At 35.4% G+C, this 19,231-nt stretch overlaps 1 protein-coding gene across 1 annotated transcript in view; it reads right to left on the bottom strand.

Moving 5' to 3' along the window:
- Positions 1-17,839, bottom strand: part of kcnk2a (potassium channel, subfamily K, member 2a) — a 58,015-nt gene extending 40,176 nt beyond the window's left edge. The window contains exons 1-3 of the mRNA XM_088940265.1: positions 17,622-17,839; positions 11,208-11,518; positions 2,310-2,427 (exon numbers count right to left, since the gene is read on the bottom strand). Of these exons, the coding sequence (XP_088796391.1) occupies positions 2,310-2,427; positions 11,208-11,518; position 17,622 (430 nt within the window). The 5' untranslated portion in view covers positions 17,623-17,839. The remainder of the gene's footprint in view (positions 1-2,309; positions 2,428-11,207; positions 11,519-17,621) is intronic.
- Between the last annotated feature and the right edge of the window lie 1,392 nt (positions 17,840-19,231).

The following is a 19,231-nucleotide window of genomic DNA, read 5'->3' as shown; positions in this document are numbered from 1 at the left end:
GGGACCTGTGCAATACATTTATATTTATATTGTGCAATATGACTTTTTTGTGTACTGTTCTGTTCTGGTTTGTTCTTTTTGTGTTCTGGACTGTGAGTAACTCTTCTTAGTGCATTTCTCACTGTACTGTTTGTATTGTATGTATTGTATTATTATTATTGATCCTCATGGGATCAATAAAGTATCTATCTATATTTGTGTTTGATTTGTCTTAATTGTATTATTTTGCAAAATAATAAGAAACTTACCATTTTTCTCATTTGTTTTCTAAGAGAAGACCATAATTATGTGCTATTAATATTCTATCCATTACAAAATTTAGCACAGTACCTTTAAATAAAAAGCACTGACCTTGTTTAGATTGCAGTTATAACTGCATATACTGTATGTTTTTGTATGAAACTGGTTCTCTTTTATCTTTTGTCTGTTATGCTATGTTAAAGTACAACAATAACAGTGTTCTGACATTAGCTGTTTAAAATCAAATCCAAAAATTATGTACATATAACGGTAACTTAACAAAAATAATGTGATTTTGTTTATTTATACTAGTCATGGTAGAATTCCATATTTTATTATCGAGCAGAAATTCTATCTTTAAAAAGAAGTTCATAAAGACACTGTTCAATACAAGAAACATCATCATGCATCTTGGTGCATTTACACCTTGGTAATGTATGCATTTGCGCCAGTTGCCTATTTGATACATTACAGAATATGCAGTATGCCTATTTGATAATGAAGACCAATGCAAGTTTTAGTTTTTTAATTTTAGGTCAATTTAAATTTGTGTCTTTTGTAAAGACCCCTAGTTTACTGCAGTGTAGTTCAAGTACTTTTGCAAACCTGGATATGGAAGATTGACCTTATGATCCCACTTCCAGCTACCAAGCAACACAATCAATGCTCCTTGATTGTGGTACTGTAGATTGCTTCTCAACACAGACCCATCTGCCAGTGCTCATATGGTAAATGAAAGCAGAAAGACGCATTTATAAACATTTTACCAAAGTATGCCACCTACGCTGTAAAATAATGTCAAGCCCTGTTTATTGAACACTGTGCAAAACAAAAAGTAACAATACCCCAGTGTCTAATTTTGTAAGCCACGTTTCATTCAATTATACATTTTAATTTGCAAAAATAGAACATACTGTAAACTGTAAGCAAAAGTAGCTGGTAGACAGGTCCAGTGTAAATGAGGGTTTATCAGAAAAGTAAAAAGTTCAAATTACAAATTAATCTTTAGTGTTAAATAATTGCATAAGCATATGGTCTTACAGGTACTGTATATACTTAAAAAAGAAAAAAGTAACATACTGTATCACGGTGTATGTTATTTATTATAGACTGAATGTGGGATTAGGTATATATTTCTAGTTACCTTCCTTTGAACTTTGGATTGTGATCATAAGTAAACTGCATCAGAGTATTAACATAGTTAAAATTAGAGTAGTTTATTCATTACACATCATTGGCTTAAGAGAATGTCCTTACTTATAACTTCACTATATAAGCTTTGATCAGCATTAACTCTCCATGTAGATTGAAACATGCCAAATGATGAATGACTCTGCTGGTGGGTGTATCAGAGGTCTTTGTTCTCTCCTCAGCAGTAACTGAGCTGCAGCCATACAGCTGGACCACATGCTGAAGAATTGCCGATTCCATACTGGGTGGTTATGAGAATTAAACAAAAAAAGGTGTATTGAAAATTTTCTATCAAAATCTAAAGATGAAATGAGACAACTAATTTAACGAGACAGCAAGCTTAATACACAGCCTTTAACTGGCTTGGAGGAGGAAATGTCAGCTCTGGCCGGAGATCAGCACTGTCACAATCCCCCTCTCTTACAGTATGAGGTATGAGCCAGAAAGGGAGAAAATGTTGTAACAATGTTGGGGTGAAGAGACTGGAGAGAAAATAGATACGCGTAAAGCTGTGTGCAGCTAGGGAGCTTTAACGTTCAGAGAAGTGGAAACATGAGATTAGAATTTGACTTCCACCCAAACATCTGGTTAATAACACCATTTATTGTAAGCATGAATTAAATTTCCAAATATATGTCTAGCAGAAAAAATTTTAAGGTGCCAGAGAAGATATAAAGGACTCAGAATTAGGGTAGCCTTCTCTCACAGGTAACAGGAAAACAAGCAGTTAATATTTTTGACAATCAGAAAAAACATTGTAACCACTACACACTAGGATCGTCTCTTTTGATTCAAGCACTGTCCAGCTTATTCAACTGCTGTGTTCACAGTCATGTTAGGGTTATTAATGTAAGACAGATAAAGAGATACTGTCTTACCTATGGTGGTTATAACTGTCCCAGCAAAAAAGAAAGAGCTGCTAAGATCCCACAGGCTGGTCTGATTGGGGGGCACTCCTGATGGATTTACTCCTTCTCTTATTGCAGATACTACCTGCTGTTGGTACAAAGAAAGAACATACAACAGAGAGTGAATATTTTTTGAAAGACTGGAGATGTATGGTGGTGTATTGGGTTTCAATCTGGGATCCATATTTGGGACTATAGATATATTTGGTTTGACAATATTGTTTTTCACTTTGTCTCTTCTAGTTGTAAAACACAAAATATTGTACATCAAACATGCATAATTATAGGTAATGAGAAACAAAAAACATCATGGTTAACTACACAAAACAGCTTAAACAAGAAAATGATGGAAAGTTGGAATATATTACAGACTGAGACTTGGACTTACACTGTACATGAAATCATAACTGACAGTGTCCATTTTATAAATCATTCATATTTTCTTAAATTATTTTAATATTGTATTGCAGACAATGGTCATAAACACAGTAAATAGAACAACAAAGTCATGTCAGGAAAAGGCCTAAATAGTTTGAGCACAGTATGATAGTTGCAGTTTTTAAAGTGTTAAACTGAAAAGTGTGAAACCCCTGGAACAGTTTATATCTGTAGCATTTATAGAGCATAGGCATATGAATAAATATTTTCTAAATCACTTGCTTAAAAAGAGCACAGCACATTGTCAAGCACTAAGTAATGGAAAAAAAACTCAAATGCAAGTGAGGGTCAAAGCAACTGGCTGCACTTGCACTTTCTGTATCACAGTAGTAGTTCAGCTCATTCTAATGTGCTGCAGCAGAAAATATCTTCATAATGATAGACTGTCTAGCAACGTTTTAAATACTGCATTAACATGGAAAAAAGATTCTCAAGCTATCAGGAAGGAAAATGGAACACCGTAGCCTGAAATCACGAACTGATTCATTAGGGTAAAGCATCATATTTGCCAAATGGTATTTTTAATATGTCTGGTCTGACTCTCCTGAACATCTAGATGTTCAAGTAGGGAGCTGTGTCAGCCTGTAGCTGCAAAGGAACAAGTAGAGGTTCATTCTACACTGTAAAACAGAAAGAAGAAACACAGCATTTAGGCTGTTGAGGACTTAAAAAGAAATTAGTCTGTCACTGAGAAAAAGGTGTAGGATCAAAGTGATCCTAGCTCATGGATAATCCTGGCTCCTGGTGTTTTTCTTGAATAGGAATTCTGAAATCCTTGTAAAAAAAAATAAAGAGAAACGTCAATTAAATCATTACCAAGAGAGGTAAAATGGGGAACTATTGGCTTAGAGAGATCTTTCATCCTCAGTGCAGTATTTGATTATCCTTAATTGTGGATCACACCTTTTCCCCTCTCTACATGATAGACTAATTTCTTTTTAAATCCTGTCTATTCATTTACAAAATTCTCACCTCTCCTCCAGATCTTCCTTCATTTGACTTCATTTGACTGTAAGCCCTACTCTAATGCTTGTCCTCCTGAGCTTTATATTCCTTTCACCTTATTTCCCTTACCTTAAAACTGAAAGGGGATCAAAAGTCAAATATTGTGCTTCTTCTTTGTATTTTTCAGTGTGGAATTGATCTTCACTTCTGTCATGCTTTTCCCTGGATCAATAGGTTATTAGTAATCAAATAAGCTTGATAGAATGAAAGGTCAGGTTTCTACAGTAAGCTCCTGAAATTTTGGTTTGGACAGATGTCTTGTATATTGTTAATATGAGACAAAACATTGTTTATATGTTTTTTTTTATCAAGTTACCACAGTAAGAGTATCTTGTTTGTACGAAACATTAAATGCTGTTAAATATATTGGCGAGTAAAGTGATGAACACAGGGTGTGATGACAATTGCTATAATGACTAGTACAGTAAATCTAGGTATTTAGGGAACAAATTGGGGAGTACTGTCAAACTATGCCAGAAAGTCATTTCTGCTGATTGTTGCGTCACTATCCAAGGTCTTACAGTTACAAGACTTGCGTAAATCAGGACCCTTCAAAATATCACCTGTGATGATTTAACTTGTTGTTAAGAGTTCAATCCACATAAATAAGTCTATACCGCTGTTCTCTGTGGAAATCACAATCTTGTGAAGAAACAGTACCTGGAAAGAACTCATGTTGACATGTTCCTGTTTGATAAAAAGATAAAATGTATCTAATTTTAACAGAAATATACTAAAAGTGCAACAAATGAGTATTGATGTAGCATTAGCATACAGTGTTAAGACCTCTCAGTATGTAATAATTCTACAGAAGTACCAAAAAATAAAGGTAGAACATTCTAGTATTTTTGAAATGTCAGCTTAACAAATTATATGCCTTAAGAGCTCCAAATAGTATGATAGGAGTTATGTAATTATTACATTTAATTACTTTGCAGGTATGACAGATTTGTATTCTTTTTAAGGCAAAGCAAATTGTTTTAACCTCACAATTTATATTTATGCGTGAACGCCATAAGTATCTTCCATCTCAATGTGATGAAGCCAGCTAAAATGGGAATATCTCTGCTTTTTCTATCAGTTTGTGTTCTAGACACCAAGCACTCTATTCAGTTTTATCAGCACTCTATTCAGTTTAATCAGAACAAACCAGAACAAAATAAGTCCCAGTGCAATGCATACAGAATGAAAAGAGTGGAGGCTGCAAGGTATCTGAGCCAGATCAGTTTAAAAAATGAACAGACGCGTAATCACCCTGAGACCCAATGAAAAGGGAAGACATTCATATAAACTCCAATGGTACATAGAAAGGATTGATCTTTCAAGGCAGCTGCACACTTGCGTACTGTTTTAAGATAAGGTCAGATATCACATGGCCAAACAGTTTACATTTAACTTGCAAAGATAGCTTTTTGAGATACTGCTTTGCAATGTGTTTTATTGCAAATAGCCTGTGTGTCTAAGTACATAGTGTATAGCTTACAACAAATCACAGAAAGCTAAATGCTTTTCTAAAGTTGACAATCTTCACATTCCAATTCTTCCACATAACTTGACCTGCATCAGTCTCCATAGTAAAGTCGTAGCTTGGCTAGATGTGCATCAAGGATTATGCTTTAATTATTCAGTTTCAGCCAGGCAAGAGTTAGTTGTGTGTTGTGTGTAGACCTGTTATCAGACTAATACCCCTATGTGAGTGTTTTTTGTTAAATAAATATATTAAATAACAAAAAACCTCCTAGGTTCTCTAAGCTATCACAGTTTCAGTTCTTGTGTCTTGCGCAACAGGATAACAAAAGAAATTAGAAAATATTAGACATACAGCAGGAGCAGGAGAAAGAGTTGGTTGAGTGGGGAAGGGAGTGAGTAAACTTAATTTACTTTCTTATCTGTTATTACTTTGCTGTAATAAACTTTATTACTGTACAGTATTGCTGTATTTATGATAGAAATTAAATAGATATAAAAAGTAAAGAAAATGCACTCTTCTAAGAATAAAAAACTCTAATACAGGGTAAGCTACTTCAAGCCACACAACCACACCATATTTTCCCCATAAGATATTATGCATTTGTGAATTTACCATCTGCAGAGACTTCAAGGAACTTGATCCTTACAAATAGAGGTTTTACTGTACAGAACTGTATATACAGTATTACTGTATAACTCCTAACTGTGTCCAAGATGTCTAAGACTTTTGTAGATCAGTATATTTTGTTCGATTTTCTTTCCCATTCCATTTACTGCACATCTATTTTTTAAGTGTATTATGTCAACCTTGTTTTAAAAATTAAAACTTGTATTTTGTTGTATGTGTTATATTTTGTTGCTAAAGTAAGTTGCCCTGGATGATGAGTATAATAACAATAATCTCCACTTTTTTTCCTTTAAGTGTTAAATAAGACTATGTGATTAATGGAAACTGTGTTATTCCCAGTTTCCATTAATTCACTATTACAATCACTATTACAATCAATTTTTCATTACTATCATTAAGTAATGTGAAAGATTTGATCATATTTTGAATAAAAAAGCAGTCCAGAGATAAGAGCCACACTAAAACCTTGCAATGCAATTTAAAATTATTACCCTCACTGAATAAAAGTATATAGGTTAAGAGAAGCACTCAAAAGAAAACTGTCAGGAACATCTGAGATCCACAGAGCCCAAGTTATTACTCTTCTGTCATTCAAGTTTCATTACAAAAAGACACTGCATTTTGCAAATTGTAATATGTTTTAGCTGACAATGATAAAAGATAGATAGGTCAGTTAAAGGTGTAACGGTAATAACCGCTACCTCGTATGACTACAGTAAGCAATCTTCCTGTCTCCTTATTCTGTAACTTCAAATGCTAAGCAGTGAGACACTTCAACTTCATCTAAAATCCACCTTAATACTGTGAAAGAAACATCATTAGACTTAAAAATGAAAAGGTGGGGTCTTCGAATACAAATAGATAAAGTACTTAAATTAGCAAACGTGGAAAGAGAATATAATGCAATGTAATGTATGGTGAGGTTCAGAAAAGGAGGGCCTGTAACTTTTTCACTGAGATACAACTCCTTGTAAAAGTCCCCCCCCCATACTAAAAACATTAGCTTCTAATTTCCAGTTTAATATGTTTAATAATGTTGTTATTGCATTTCTGGTGTTTACATAGTATTAGGAATTAATAGAAAATGAGACTGTGTAATCAACTAATAATGATTATAAACACCTCAAATATTATACTTACAGTATGTCCAGTGACTAGAAAGCAGAATGAAATTAGTTACGCTTTTGAGGTTATGCTTGCTACTCAGATTATAATATGTGGATGCAAATTCACTTGTTCTTGCTTTTAACGTCTCAGTTAAACTGTGTCATTATCAACATTAGTGAATGTGACATGAAATACTGGGCCCAAAGAGCATTTAAAAAGGGTGTTTAGACAATCCCTTCAGGCTGTATTTGTGCAACCAACACTATTATCCTTCTAGCCAATTCCTTGGATTGCTCAGTAATTAATGTTAGGTATTCTTGAAATGAGTGCATGACAGCATAACGCACATGGGACACACCATCTTAATGCAGTCCTAAAAACAGACTTCATGTTTTTTCACTAGCAGGGTAGTTAAAGAACTGCCCAGGGCTGATAAAGCAAGCTGAGGCTTCCCTTGATTTGAACAGGCGTTAAGTGTATTATTATTTTACTGATAACCCGTGTAGAAAACACAATATCTCAAAATGAGCAGAATACAGCACGGCTGCTATATAGCTTGAATTAGATGCTGTCACTACAGTACATTGCATCATTTTCCTTTTCCTAGCAGCAGCCATTTAGCCAGCAGCCATGTCACCCCGCAACTCACTGAACCCTTCCACTAGCTACCCACTGAAGCTAAGCAGGTGTGAGCCTGGCTGGTACCTGGTTGGGAGACCTCCTGGGAAAGCTTGCTGCTGGAAGAGATGTTAATGGAGCCATTAGGGGGTGCTCACCAGTCTGTGTGCTTCCTAATGCTCCATTATAGTGACATGAACACAATAATGTAAACAGGAGCCATCCTTTGGATGAGATGTGAAACTGAGTTCATGACTCTCTGTGGTCATTAAAATTCCCAGGGTGCTTCTCGAAAAGAGTAGGGGTGTAACCCCTGTGTCCTGGCCAAATTTCCCATTGGCCTTCACCAATCATGGCCTCCTAATAATCCCCATCTATGAATTGGCTTCATCACCCTGTTCTCCTTCCCACTAATAGCTGATGTGTGGTGAGAGTTCTGACGCATTATGGCTGCTGTCACATCATCCAGGATGGATGCTGCACATTGGTGGAGGTGAAGGGGATCCATTAATTTCCCTTCGGGATCAATAAAGTCTTATCTATCTATCCCCATTACTTGTAAGCGCTTTGAGTGGAATGTCCAGAAAAGCTCTATACTGTATAAGTGTAAGGAATTATTATTACCTATCATGTACACAAACTTCCTATAGACCTGCTGCTGTTATCTAACCAGGGAAATGCTTGCTTCAACAGATAAATAACCAGCACTAAAATAACAGAAGCATAAGCAATAGACAGCACTGATGCATGTCTGTACATTAATGCTGCACATAACATAGTCCTCCAGTACATTCATTGTGTGTTCTGTTCTATCTAGTTCATTTGCGTCAAGACCTTTGCCTAAAGCTCTTGTTCAATGAATCTGAATCTCATTCTATGAAACAACCCCATATAAGAAAGAAGGCAGTGTTAATGTGCCAATTTGCTTTGTATCTGCAAAAAATAAAATAGATAGTAAACTAAGACACAATGCATCACAATCTTTTAATATAATTACATACTGTATTTTGTAAAATTAGCCTTAAGGCCACTAACAATAACCACCCAAAATGAGCAAGTAATTAATTTTGTGTATCTTTAGAATTTCGTTAATCATCTAGAATTGATGGTGCATAATTAGAAACTCCCACCAAGATAAAAAAATAAGAATCTCACTAAGCTAGGAATCACGCAATCTTTTTCTGACCACTTTATCCAATACAGGGTTGTGGGGGAGCCCGCAATTATCCCAGCATGCAATGAGCACAAGGCTGGATGCACCCTGGACAGGACACCAGTACATCACAGGGCACACACAGACACAGACACACTCACACTAGGGCCAGTTTTTCCCAGAATACAATTAACCTTCCAGTATGTCTTTGGACTGCAGGGTGACACCAGAGCACCTGAAGAAACCCATGCAAACACAGGGAGAATGTACAAACTGCATGCACATTACACCCCAGGAACTGAACCCAGGGCACCAGTGCTGTGAGGCAGCAATGCTTACACTACCCCTTCACCACTGCACCCCCCCACAAGCTGCAAAATCCTCAAATTATTTTGATTATAAATACTAGACTTGAGAAAGTATCTTACAGTATATGTATCTTATGAAGATATAACTAAACACTGGGCTCCTAACTGCTCTGAACATTCCCAGTAACATCTTGAAGTACTCTATCAATCTCATCTTAACTGCTATGATTATTATATGATTTTACTATTATGACATACTTTATTATATGACATTTCATATTTACATATAAATGTATGAAATTAAGTAAAAAAATAACTTCATTGGTTGTACAAGCTTTAAAAAACGTTATATATTTAGTATTCGATATTTCTAGATACTATATAAGGAATTTTGATAAAGCTTGATGAAGCTTGATGAAGTCAAGCTAAAGTGATGTTTTCTCCATTGTGATTCCTTTAGTCTGTCTCACCTACGGTTTGTACAAGATTTCTCTTTTCATGCATGTAAATGGCTTCAGGCACCATTTAGTTTAAACATTGTTTAATTGCCTGGAAGAAGAATTCCTTAAAGCCACATTGTCAGCTTGCTGACAGAGGTAAAAGTGTAAGGTGAACCAGACTCGTACCATTTAGTTGAAATTAGGACAATAAGAAAATGAAAATTCTCATTTTAGTTCTAAGCTAACAAAGATAGTTTGTCAAGTTCTGGATGTTTAAAACAGATTTTTTTTCCTAATTATAAAAATCGTGCCAAAGAGGAAGTTGTAATGATCTAATATGAAAATACTGAAATCTGAAATACAGCACTGAACATTACAAACATTTTTAATTTCACATAATTGACTTAAAAATAACCTGTATTTATATATAAACAATGGTTGTACTACACTCACTGACCAAAACAGTAGGAAACCCCATCCCATAACATACAGGATATTTGGAAGTATTTGGAAGCAGCAAAAGCTTTGGTACTGTATGACATTACCTTGTCATGTTGTCTACTAGATTATGAAGATTATACATGAACTATTGTACCAGGATTCGTCTTTCAGGATTGCCTTCAGGTGAGACTATGATTAGCGTACGGGTAAATTGAAATTCGTAATCACATCCCACATGTTTTACCAAATTTTAGGTGACATACTGTAGGCTTGAAATCATGTGACTGTTACTCCTAGAGAAGGGGAATTCTGTCTCATGCTCCACGGATCTACTAATGTGGCTGTATTTTCCTAATGCTTTTCGTATTCATGTGAGCAATAAAGTTCTTAATTATGAGGCACTCTGATGAAATAGCTACAATATAAAAAGCTTTGGACGCCTTGGCCTGTATGTCAAGATGAAAAGTGAATAAGACTTAATACTGTATGTCTGATTTATTTGCAGTAATTTGGAAATCAAGTCTGATAGATGTTAATATAGTAAAATCTTGCTCTTAATACTTCTTTCAAACTAAACATTTATGTCATTTTCAAACACCAGCAAAATCTTGGTTTTGGATTAACAGAGAACAACATTTATTTATTTTTTGGTTTTAGAAATATGCTGTATTTCATCCTGAAAAAATTATCATTCATTAAAATTAATCTATTCATCAATGTGTTAACCAGTTAACATATACCTGTAGCTACAGAACAAGTCAAATAAAAAAACAATGTTTTGTCTATAATAAAACTCATCTGCAAAAAGATTATGGAAATAAGTTTCCTCCAAATCATGGGAGGATACTTGTTTCTTAATTTCTACTAATTTTCTGTATTCAAAAACTGACAAAAAAAATAAAATACATGTACTGTAAGAAGAAAAGTTTTGTGACATTGTTGTTACATAATCACCACCTGGCTAGCTACAGTGTTTGAGTTACTCCCAAGATAAAAAAAACTGTTTTATCACAAAAGGGAACATACGTACATAAATGTATACAGTACATTAAAAAAATGTCAGGAATTGTATGACCAATTACATGTAAAGGAACCCTCACAATGATGGAATCCATAATCTTAATGTCCACTTATAATTTCTATTAAACACATTAGTAGAATCTGTGTTCCTTCTGGAAAGCCACAAGATTAATGGAACAAAGCCAAAATGAGAACCTGTCTAGTGCAATAGCCTCTGCCAAAGATGAAATGGTTCATTACCTTAATGAGTTCCTCCAGCTCTGAGGAGTTGACACAAGAGTGCTTGGACAGAAACTCCAGCTTCTCGGCCAGAATGATGCTTTTTTGGGAACTCTCATGAGGCTGCTCCAGGGCTTTAAATACTGTAGCACCAATGATCAAATACAGCACAACAAGCAGGAAAATGGCAGTGACTGTTTTCCACTTCATGACTGTTGCTACTGTGTCGCACTCATCCCCTGAATTTAAAACGATGGGTTTGGTAGAAAAGGAGAGGCGAGGTTTTGAGTTCTGTGTGGCTGATTTTGGATCCAGAAGATCAGGTGCTGCCACTGGAACAAAAGAGAAAATTACCATTATGTAGGCTGTTCTCCTGTATAAACAAAGCAGGGCTGTATCCACATACTGTACCTGTATATCTGCTGTACATATGCTGTATACTGTATATGACCTGTGTTCAGGTGACAAAATATTGTTCTTCTTGTTCACAGCTACTGTATATTGTCTCTTACTAGAACTCCATTTACAACACTTACAACTGCAATCAGGAGGCAGGAGTAAATTGTGCTCTGTAGCAAAAAGAAAATTAGTTTATTTAATGTGAGAGTTAGTTACTGGTTATCCCAGCAGCCACAAATTATAGAAACGAAGGTTTTCACTCACTTTCTAAATCTTAGATGTGTTTTATTAGAATTTTGGGACTGTCTGCTTTCAGTAGTATACAGAATAGTACAGTAAACACAGTGAAGAGTGATTATGCTGCTTGAACATTTTTTATGATCAACAAAGTAAAAAAAAACTTAATGGAAGTACCATACTATGATAAAGAATTTGACAGGTTTGTTGTTTTTAATTTAAATAACTATAGACAACGAATTTTATCGATCCAAAAGACCATTAACCACTTCTAAAATCATCTTGACTGTGGACTCCAACAGACAGAAAAAAAACATTCATCTGGCAGTACATTCATTACAGCAGAACACTTCTGAAACTAATAACAAAAACAACAATAACTCAGCTTGAGGGAAAAAAAATACAATAATGCTTTTAAAACTCTAACACTTCCTTCAAAAATGCTTAAATATTTTTTCAATGTTTTGTAAAATTACACAGCAAAGTTTGCTACCATTTTTCTGTGTAATCATTAAGAATAACTGCTGTTAGTTATGGGCGCTATTTATGGCCCTATTTCTTTTTATGGAAAATGGAAAATGTTCATTTAATGGAAGCTAAAAACAGTGCCATAAACCTGCCATTGATTTTTCTCTTCATTGGTTTATATGGTTATGTATTAATTTATGTGCTTATCACAGGACACAATTTGCTAGTAATCACCTCTTGTAAGAATTGCATCAATCTCTATGATCACAGACATGGAAAAATCAATGGTGCTCAGGCCTCCCATGTGGCTCATCCAGTAGAGGCACCTGCCTGAGTATGGGTGGAGCTCTGGGAGTTGAGTTTGAGCCTGGGCCATGTTGCTGCCTGGCTGTTACCGAGATTGCGCAAGTGGTGGTGCACAAGTGTTTGAGCACCACTGACTGTAAGGTAAGATTAGTCAGCCCTTTGCTCTCCTGGCTCTCAGCAGCACAGCCTTGACTCGATTATCAGCCTCCTGGCTGCGGTGCTGTCAGAGAGGGCTGCCTCTCCTCCAATCGGCACTGAATCTCCAGCACAGAGCCGTGATGCCTGTGACCCCTGTGTTAAATGACAAGTGGTTCAAAGATGGGCGAGTCAAAGGAGTCTGCCTACACTTCCTTGTTTTCTCCTGTGCGTAGTCATGGGTTTCACAGCAGTCAGAGATGTGAAAAACACACAAGATGCTGCTTCGAATTGGGTGGGTATCACACAAATAATTTGCAAATTTAAGATTAATCATTTAAATTGGTGATGCTATGAGAATTTATTTGATACCCCATCTCTGTGTTAGACTGGCAGAGCAGAAGAAACACTGCATGTTTTTGCCTGCAGTTGCCTTTTAGTTATCAATTGTTTTGATCATGAATCAGTTCAAAAAATGATAAGTATTACAATGTAATATCCTCAATTCAATTCAATCCTCTAGAAAAAAAATGTTTTGCAGCAGACTCCCACACAGCAATATAACATGACAACCATCACTAACTAAGAGGTCAGGACAAACAATATTTCAGGAAATATACAGTAGTTATTTTATCATCCTCTTCTTTAAAGAACAATCAAGTGTACCTTAGGAACAAGTAAAGGTTTATTCCATGGTGAAAAGAGAAGAAAAGAAACCCAATGCTTAATTAACTGTATTCAGTTGGTGTTTTGTTATGAACAAACTTTACTGTCTAAGCCCTATTGTCTGTGGTACATAATGCTGAGACTACATATCACTACCATTTTATCCATGTCAAGTGTTACATACTGTACAGTGATCTCGATTTATACAAGCTTAATTTGCTCCTTGAAAATGTCCTGTAAAGTGAAAATACATATAAAGGAAATTAAATTCCCATTACGGCCTGTGTTATAATCTCATTTTGATTCCACAAATGTTCCCTTAAACACCAAAACTTTACCTTAACACAGCAGAGAACAGTATGTATGAAAGCAATTACATTCCTGGTTAACTAGTTGAGTAACATGCTTATAGTCACAACAGTAAACAACACGTAGGAAAACAATAATACTTCTGCTCATTTACAGAACAATAGTTACATTAATGCAGTTGTTAGCAAATGCATAAACATTAGGTGCTATTTTGAAATATGTGCCCTTAACACAAAGTTTAATGTGTTAAGTTTATTTTTTATAATAAAATCCTTTATTACAAAAGGTTAAAATGTATCAAAAAATAAAAAAATGACAGGAGATGAGCGAAAATATGAATCTTGGCAATGCTTTATTAGAGCCCAGTAATGTTAAAGTGAAAATCTACCTGTTAAAAAAACAGGTAGAAATGACTACATCTAAATTACTATGTAAAACTGAAATTTGTCTGGTACATTGGAAGAGTTTTAGCTATGCTTAAAACTACAACCCTTGTAGTGATAGGAATTCAGTTTGTGATTCTGTTCTTGTTAATGTTAACTCTACTTGATTTCAATTACATTTCACATAATTTTGTGAATTATAAACCACATTTGCCTTTCTAGGATAAGCTCAAAAACTATTTTTTTTTCTGATTCTAGTGAATTGGAAATCAAATGTATCACAAAAGAATAAAACGTACTGCTTAGACAGCATACTGAAATTCTTATCCATAACCTTCGCAGAATTACTGTTTTAATGTCAGCTGGCTCAGGCATATACAGTATGAGCTTTGAAACTTTGCAGCAAATCTTGTCATTAAATTGGCTTGTTTGAAGTTTCTCCAATCTCTGCATTTATTTGATTTTTCTCTTGAAGAGAAGGCTACACTGGATGCACACATACTGTTCTATATCATTGTCTGAGCTAAAGGAGGCAGATCAAGAAGCATAAAGAATGAATCCCTTGACCTTTATGACATTCCTCCTGAATTTGTTTTGGTAAATGTGATAAAATTCACCTAAATAGGACTCCTTCTGCTTGAAATGATATATATTAATATTTAGAAACATTAATTGCAGAGGGATGTTAATACGGCCGTTACTTCCCTATAACTGAAAAAAATACAAACTTTGTGTGAGCCATAATCTATTTTTTGTATTTACTCCAATACCAAGCTTCATGCTCATGCCAGCTGGAAGCCTAAATTACCAAATGAGCATAACAAAATCAGAAGGACTTTATTAATATATTGCTTTAGATAACATTTGTTGCCTCCTCCACATTATACACTTCACTGTAGACTATGTCATCTTTCAAGTGGCAGCAATGTGAAACAATTTTGAGGGTTTTGAACTTGAATCTTAAGGTTGTGGGTTCACATCCTATCTGAGATACTGCTATTGTATCCTTGAGCAAGGTGCTTCACCTGAATTGCTCCATTCAAACAACCTGCATAAGTATTGTACAGTAAATGTAAATTGCTTTGGATAAAAGTGTCAGCTAAACAAATCAATAGTAGATTATATACTGTCATACTCTGATCAATACTGGGGTCACATTTTACCAATACGGTTACCGAGGAACATGAAGCTGTGAGGCAGCCATGGTAACCACTACACCACCATGTTTTCTGTGTATTTGGGCCACCTTGTGTAGAGGAGAGATTTCACAAACTCTAAGAAAGCAAGCCTTTCTCATTCTCCTGTTGTCCATAATGTTAAACCCCATTCAAGCAAATCGCCTTTTCCTGTTTCACTAAGGACTGATAAAGGGGGGCATACACTAACAGATATTTTAAAAGAAATTGGTCTTTGTTCACTCCAGGAACGGCAGCCTTGACATGAATTGCTTCGCTCTTTCATTTTTTTTTTTATTTGTATAACGATTCTGAAATGCATGTTTTCTCTGGTGTTCCTGGGGTGGGAGGTGGGTAGGGGAGGGTTGTCTACACTACCTGTGCATAATGTACTAAACTTCAGGGGGAAAAAGGGACTGGCTTCCTCTATCTGTATACAAACATACAGTACAGTCCAAACCCATAACAGCAGTTTGGAATAAGGGCTTGAATGTCACAAATGAAAATATTTACTAGCACAAAAGTGTTTTTGGTTACAAAAAATCCTGCTGTAATCATGGAACAATTTACTTAATTTTTCATCACAAGAGAGTAGGCCGCTCCTGTCATAAGAAACTTGTCACTAGTCCTGGTGTAAACTCTGTCCAGGGAGCACTGTGGTTACCATTTTTATCAATTTATGGAATGCCAATCCATAGTAGCTACTGTAGGTTCTGGAATGAGGTCTCATCTTCTTTGTCCTGTTATTCTTAGCATGACCTTTGGATCCTGCTTTTGATATTGATATCATTTATATGGACGTTTACTACTGTTTAAATCCATTGCACAGTTTGAGGGGATTAAAGGGGCTGCAACTGATGCGGTCAAACCCCTGTTGCACTTTTACGTTCTCCTGCTGCAGTCTGATCTTTGCTTACAGGTCCTTTGGTTGAACATTTGGAGGGAGGTAATCATCGAGGGTGGGCGGTTGATGCTGCCTGTTGTACTGTTTTCATTCTAATTCTGTTGTTTTGGAAAATTGAAAACACTAATTTTAATATTTAACAAAAACTGAATTAACATCGCTCCCAATTTATTTGAACGTCGAAAACTACAAGATAAAACCTTAAGACAGCGTTGTTTCATGCAACATATTAAATGATAGTTTTTAGTATATATGAAATGAAGTTTGAGTTTCTCATTTGGTATTTTATCTTTCCTATTGGATTGACTAAGATCAATTAGTTTCTTTGTCCAAACAATTTATTTGTGCAATTATTAAAGACCCAGTCGGCTCCGGAACATGCCACTGATTTCCAAGGCGGGGGGGCGAACAATTCAATTTTAATTGAGCTAAAATGTTTTTTATTCAGCCTTTAATTGTACAAGGAAGGAAAACGAAAGCACATTTCTCTATTTCTTTAAAATATAATTCCAAATAAACAAAATCACGATTTAGGAAAGCCTCCTATTCTGTTATTCAATACTCCAAATGTATGCTTAATTCAAAAAGTTGAAATTGAAAAACGTACTGTATATGCAATCAATAAATTCGGTGACTTCAAAGGTTACACTTTCTGACACAGAAGTCACCACATTTACACTCGCATTCCTATTGTACAAAATAATTTACCATTATTATACAATAATTTAGAAATAAGTACTTATAATCGGCAGCTTTTCCACACCTGCGCAATGAAACGCATTCTCCCAACCCAAACCAATACAGTATATATACTGTAGTACTTGAAGCTAAACCACATTCTCATTAGTTTCAGAATACTGACATCAGAGAATTCAAATGAAGAACGCCAGTTTCATCAATGACAATCAAACAAAACCAAATAAACATTTTTTTCCATTTAAACCCATTTTATTTTTTATAGAAGTTACGTTTCTACTGATTTAAAATGCTAGATACCGACATATGAAACACAAAGATACAGGAAAGCACTTCATAAACACTCGGTCCTACTCCATTTGATTAACAGGTTGCTTAAATAGCTTCTCACTTTTCATCCAGTCTAAAATCACAAAAACATTTTCGAATCCATTAAAATTAAAAATCGATCCTCACACCATTAACGTGACAAGCAAAAAACATTACGAAAATTAAGGTATCCAAACACGACACTCAGAACAGCATCACCAATACTGTACCTTCAGCACTGCATCTTCCGTTCACATGCAATTACTGTCGCTTCCGAAAATCAAGGCTGGATCGTGAAGGATCTTCCTTACTCACACACACACGCACCAAACAGCTGGCAGCTTTCGCTTGCCATGCGACACACAAAAATAATTAAAAAAATGTATAGGGACAACCGATCTATAACATGCATGTATCCTATATGTAAAATAACTCAAAAGTCACTTACTTCTTCTCTTCCAAATTCTTTTTCCTTCCCGTTCTTCATCAGCAGTGAAGTCCAAGATTTTATTTTAGTCACAAGCATAGAGTCTTAGACGAACGCTTCCACATAGCGTAGAATGTGCTCAGCTCCTTCCAGCTTTTAGTTACAGTAGCTACGTCTGTCTCCTGAGTTCTGTTTTAGACATCCATTGAAATATTTCTCAGAACACAGCACCCGAGTCCGAGGCAGAACAAACACAAAAAAAGGTAAAAAAGGAATGTGGAGGGGGGCTAATTGCTTCCAGGAAATTCTTTAATGACATAATATCTGCTGGGCAAGCACCGATACGCATGTTTGGAAGGTCCTACTGATAAGGAGATGCACGGCACACGAATGTTCTCAACAGTTTCAGCGGTACAACAGGGCAATTGACTACGGTTTTGCTTCTCTGACCCAGACAAGAGTATTATCGTGTGGGGTGTGGGTTATTGATGGTATGACGTTGTAAAGCAGTCCATGTGAGAATTCACTGACTCCTGAAGACAGGTGCACTCGCATGCATCTCAACACGTGGAACATAACCTTGCATACACCCCTTTTTCTTCTTGCATACAGCATTTTATGGGCAAAATTAGTTACCTCAAACCGATATACTGTACAGCGCTATTGGAAAGGATTTCAAAAAAAAAATTAACCGCAAACAGTACAGTATGTGTTCGGGATTTTCTGGGGTTCGGGTGCTGAACACGTGTTACTAACATTTTTAAGACTAAAATATTTTAAATGTTACACTTTTTATCCTTGAAAAAGCGTCTGTTACTATTTTTCAAACAGTAACTATAAATTTCATTTATTGATCCTGCGTAAAACGCAAACGCATTTGTGGTAATAGTTTTAGAGGTGGAAAATAACAATGTAATAGAAACCTGTAAGCAAACAATACATTTTAGGATTCTTATTTTAATATTTTACAGTATGGAATATTGTAAAAGAAGGAGGTGTACCTGGTCATTTTAATTTTTAATTGCATGACCAGGAACAATTTCACGTGTAATCTGAGATATTAATGAATCTTCCCCAGATATATACTGTATACTACAACATGTAATGAAACATACAGTACGTGGAAATTTTCAAAACCCTTATAAGGGTTAAAGACTGAAGTAAGACTTTGAAGCATGAAAATAGTATCACACAAGATATAACGAAGCAATCTAGAAAATGTGAACACTTTCAAAAACTAGGCAAAGGTTTTATTTATGATGTCATGATGTTCAGTGAGAGTAAAATTTTCTGCGATTAATCTATTCATGGGGTAAAAGCTATTGGTCTATATCTTCTACACGAAAAGGATATTAAAGATTGCAGCATTTTATGCCCTGTGATAAAGTGTAATCCAATTTATATCCCATTGAAAATATTCAGTATATATACATGCCTTTAAATATCATGCATCCCCTTCCAATGAAGTCCCATTTTGTTGAATTACAAATGAAGTGTACACATTTTTTAGTAAATATTATAACCATATCTTGAATGCTCCAAGTGGACACTTTTATGGGTGAAAGAAGCTAAATGTAAACTACTGTAACACAGCAAAGAAAAATCAATGACTTCTTGATAGTAAGGTATCA

The sequence above is a fragment of the Atractosteus spatula genome, chromosome 2 (assembly GCF_055471065.1).
Source record: "Atractosteus spatula isolate fAtrSpa1 chromosome 2, fAtrSpa1.hap1, whole genome shotgun sequence".
In the NCBI taxonomy this organism is placed as follows: Eukaryota; Metazoa; Chordata; class Actinopteri; order Semionotiformes; family Lepisosteidae; genus Atractosteus; species Atractosteus spatula.
This window is presented reverse-complemented; position numbering and strand designations above follow the sequence as displayed.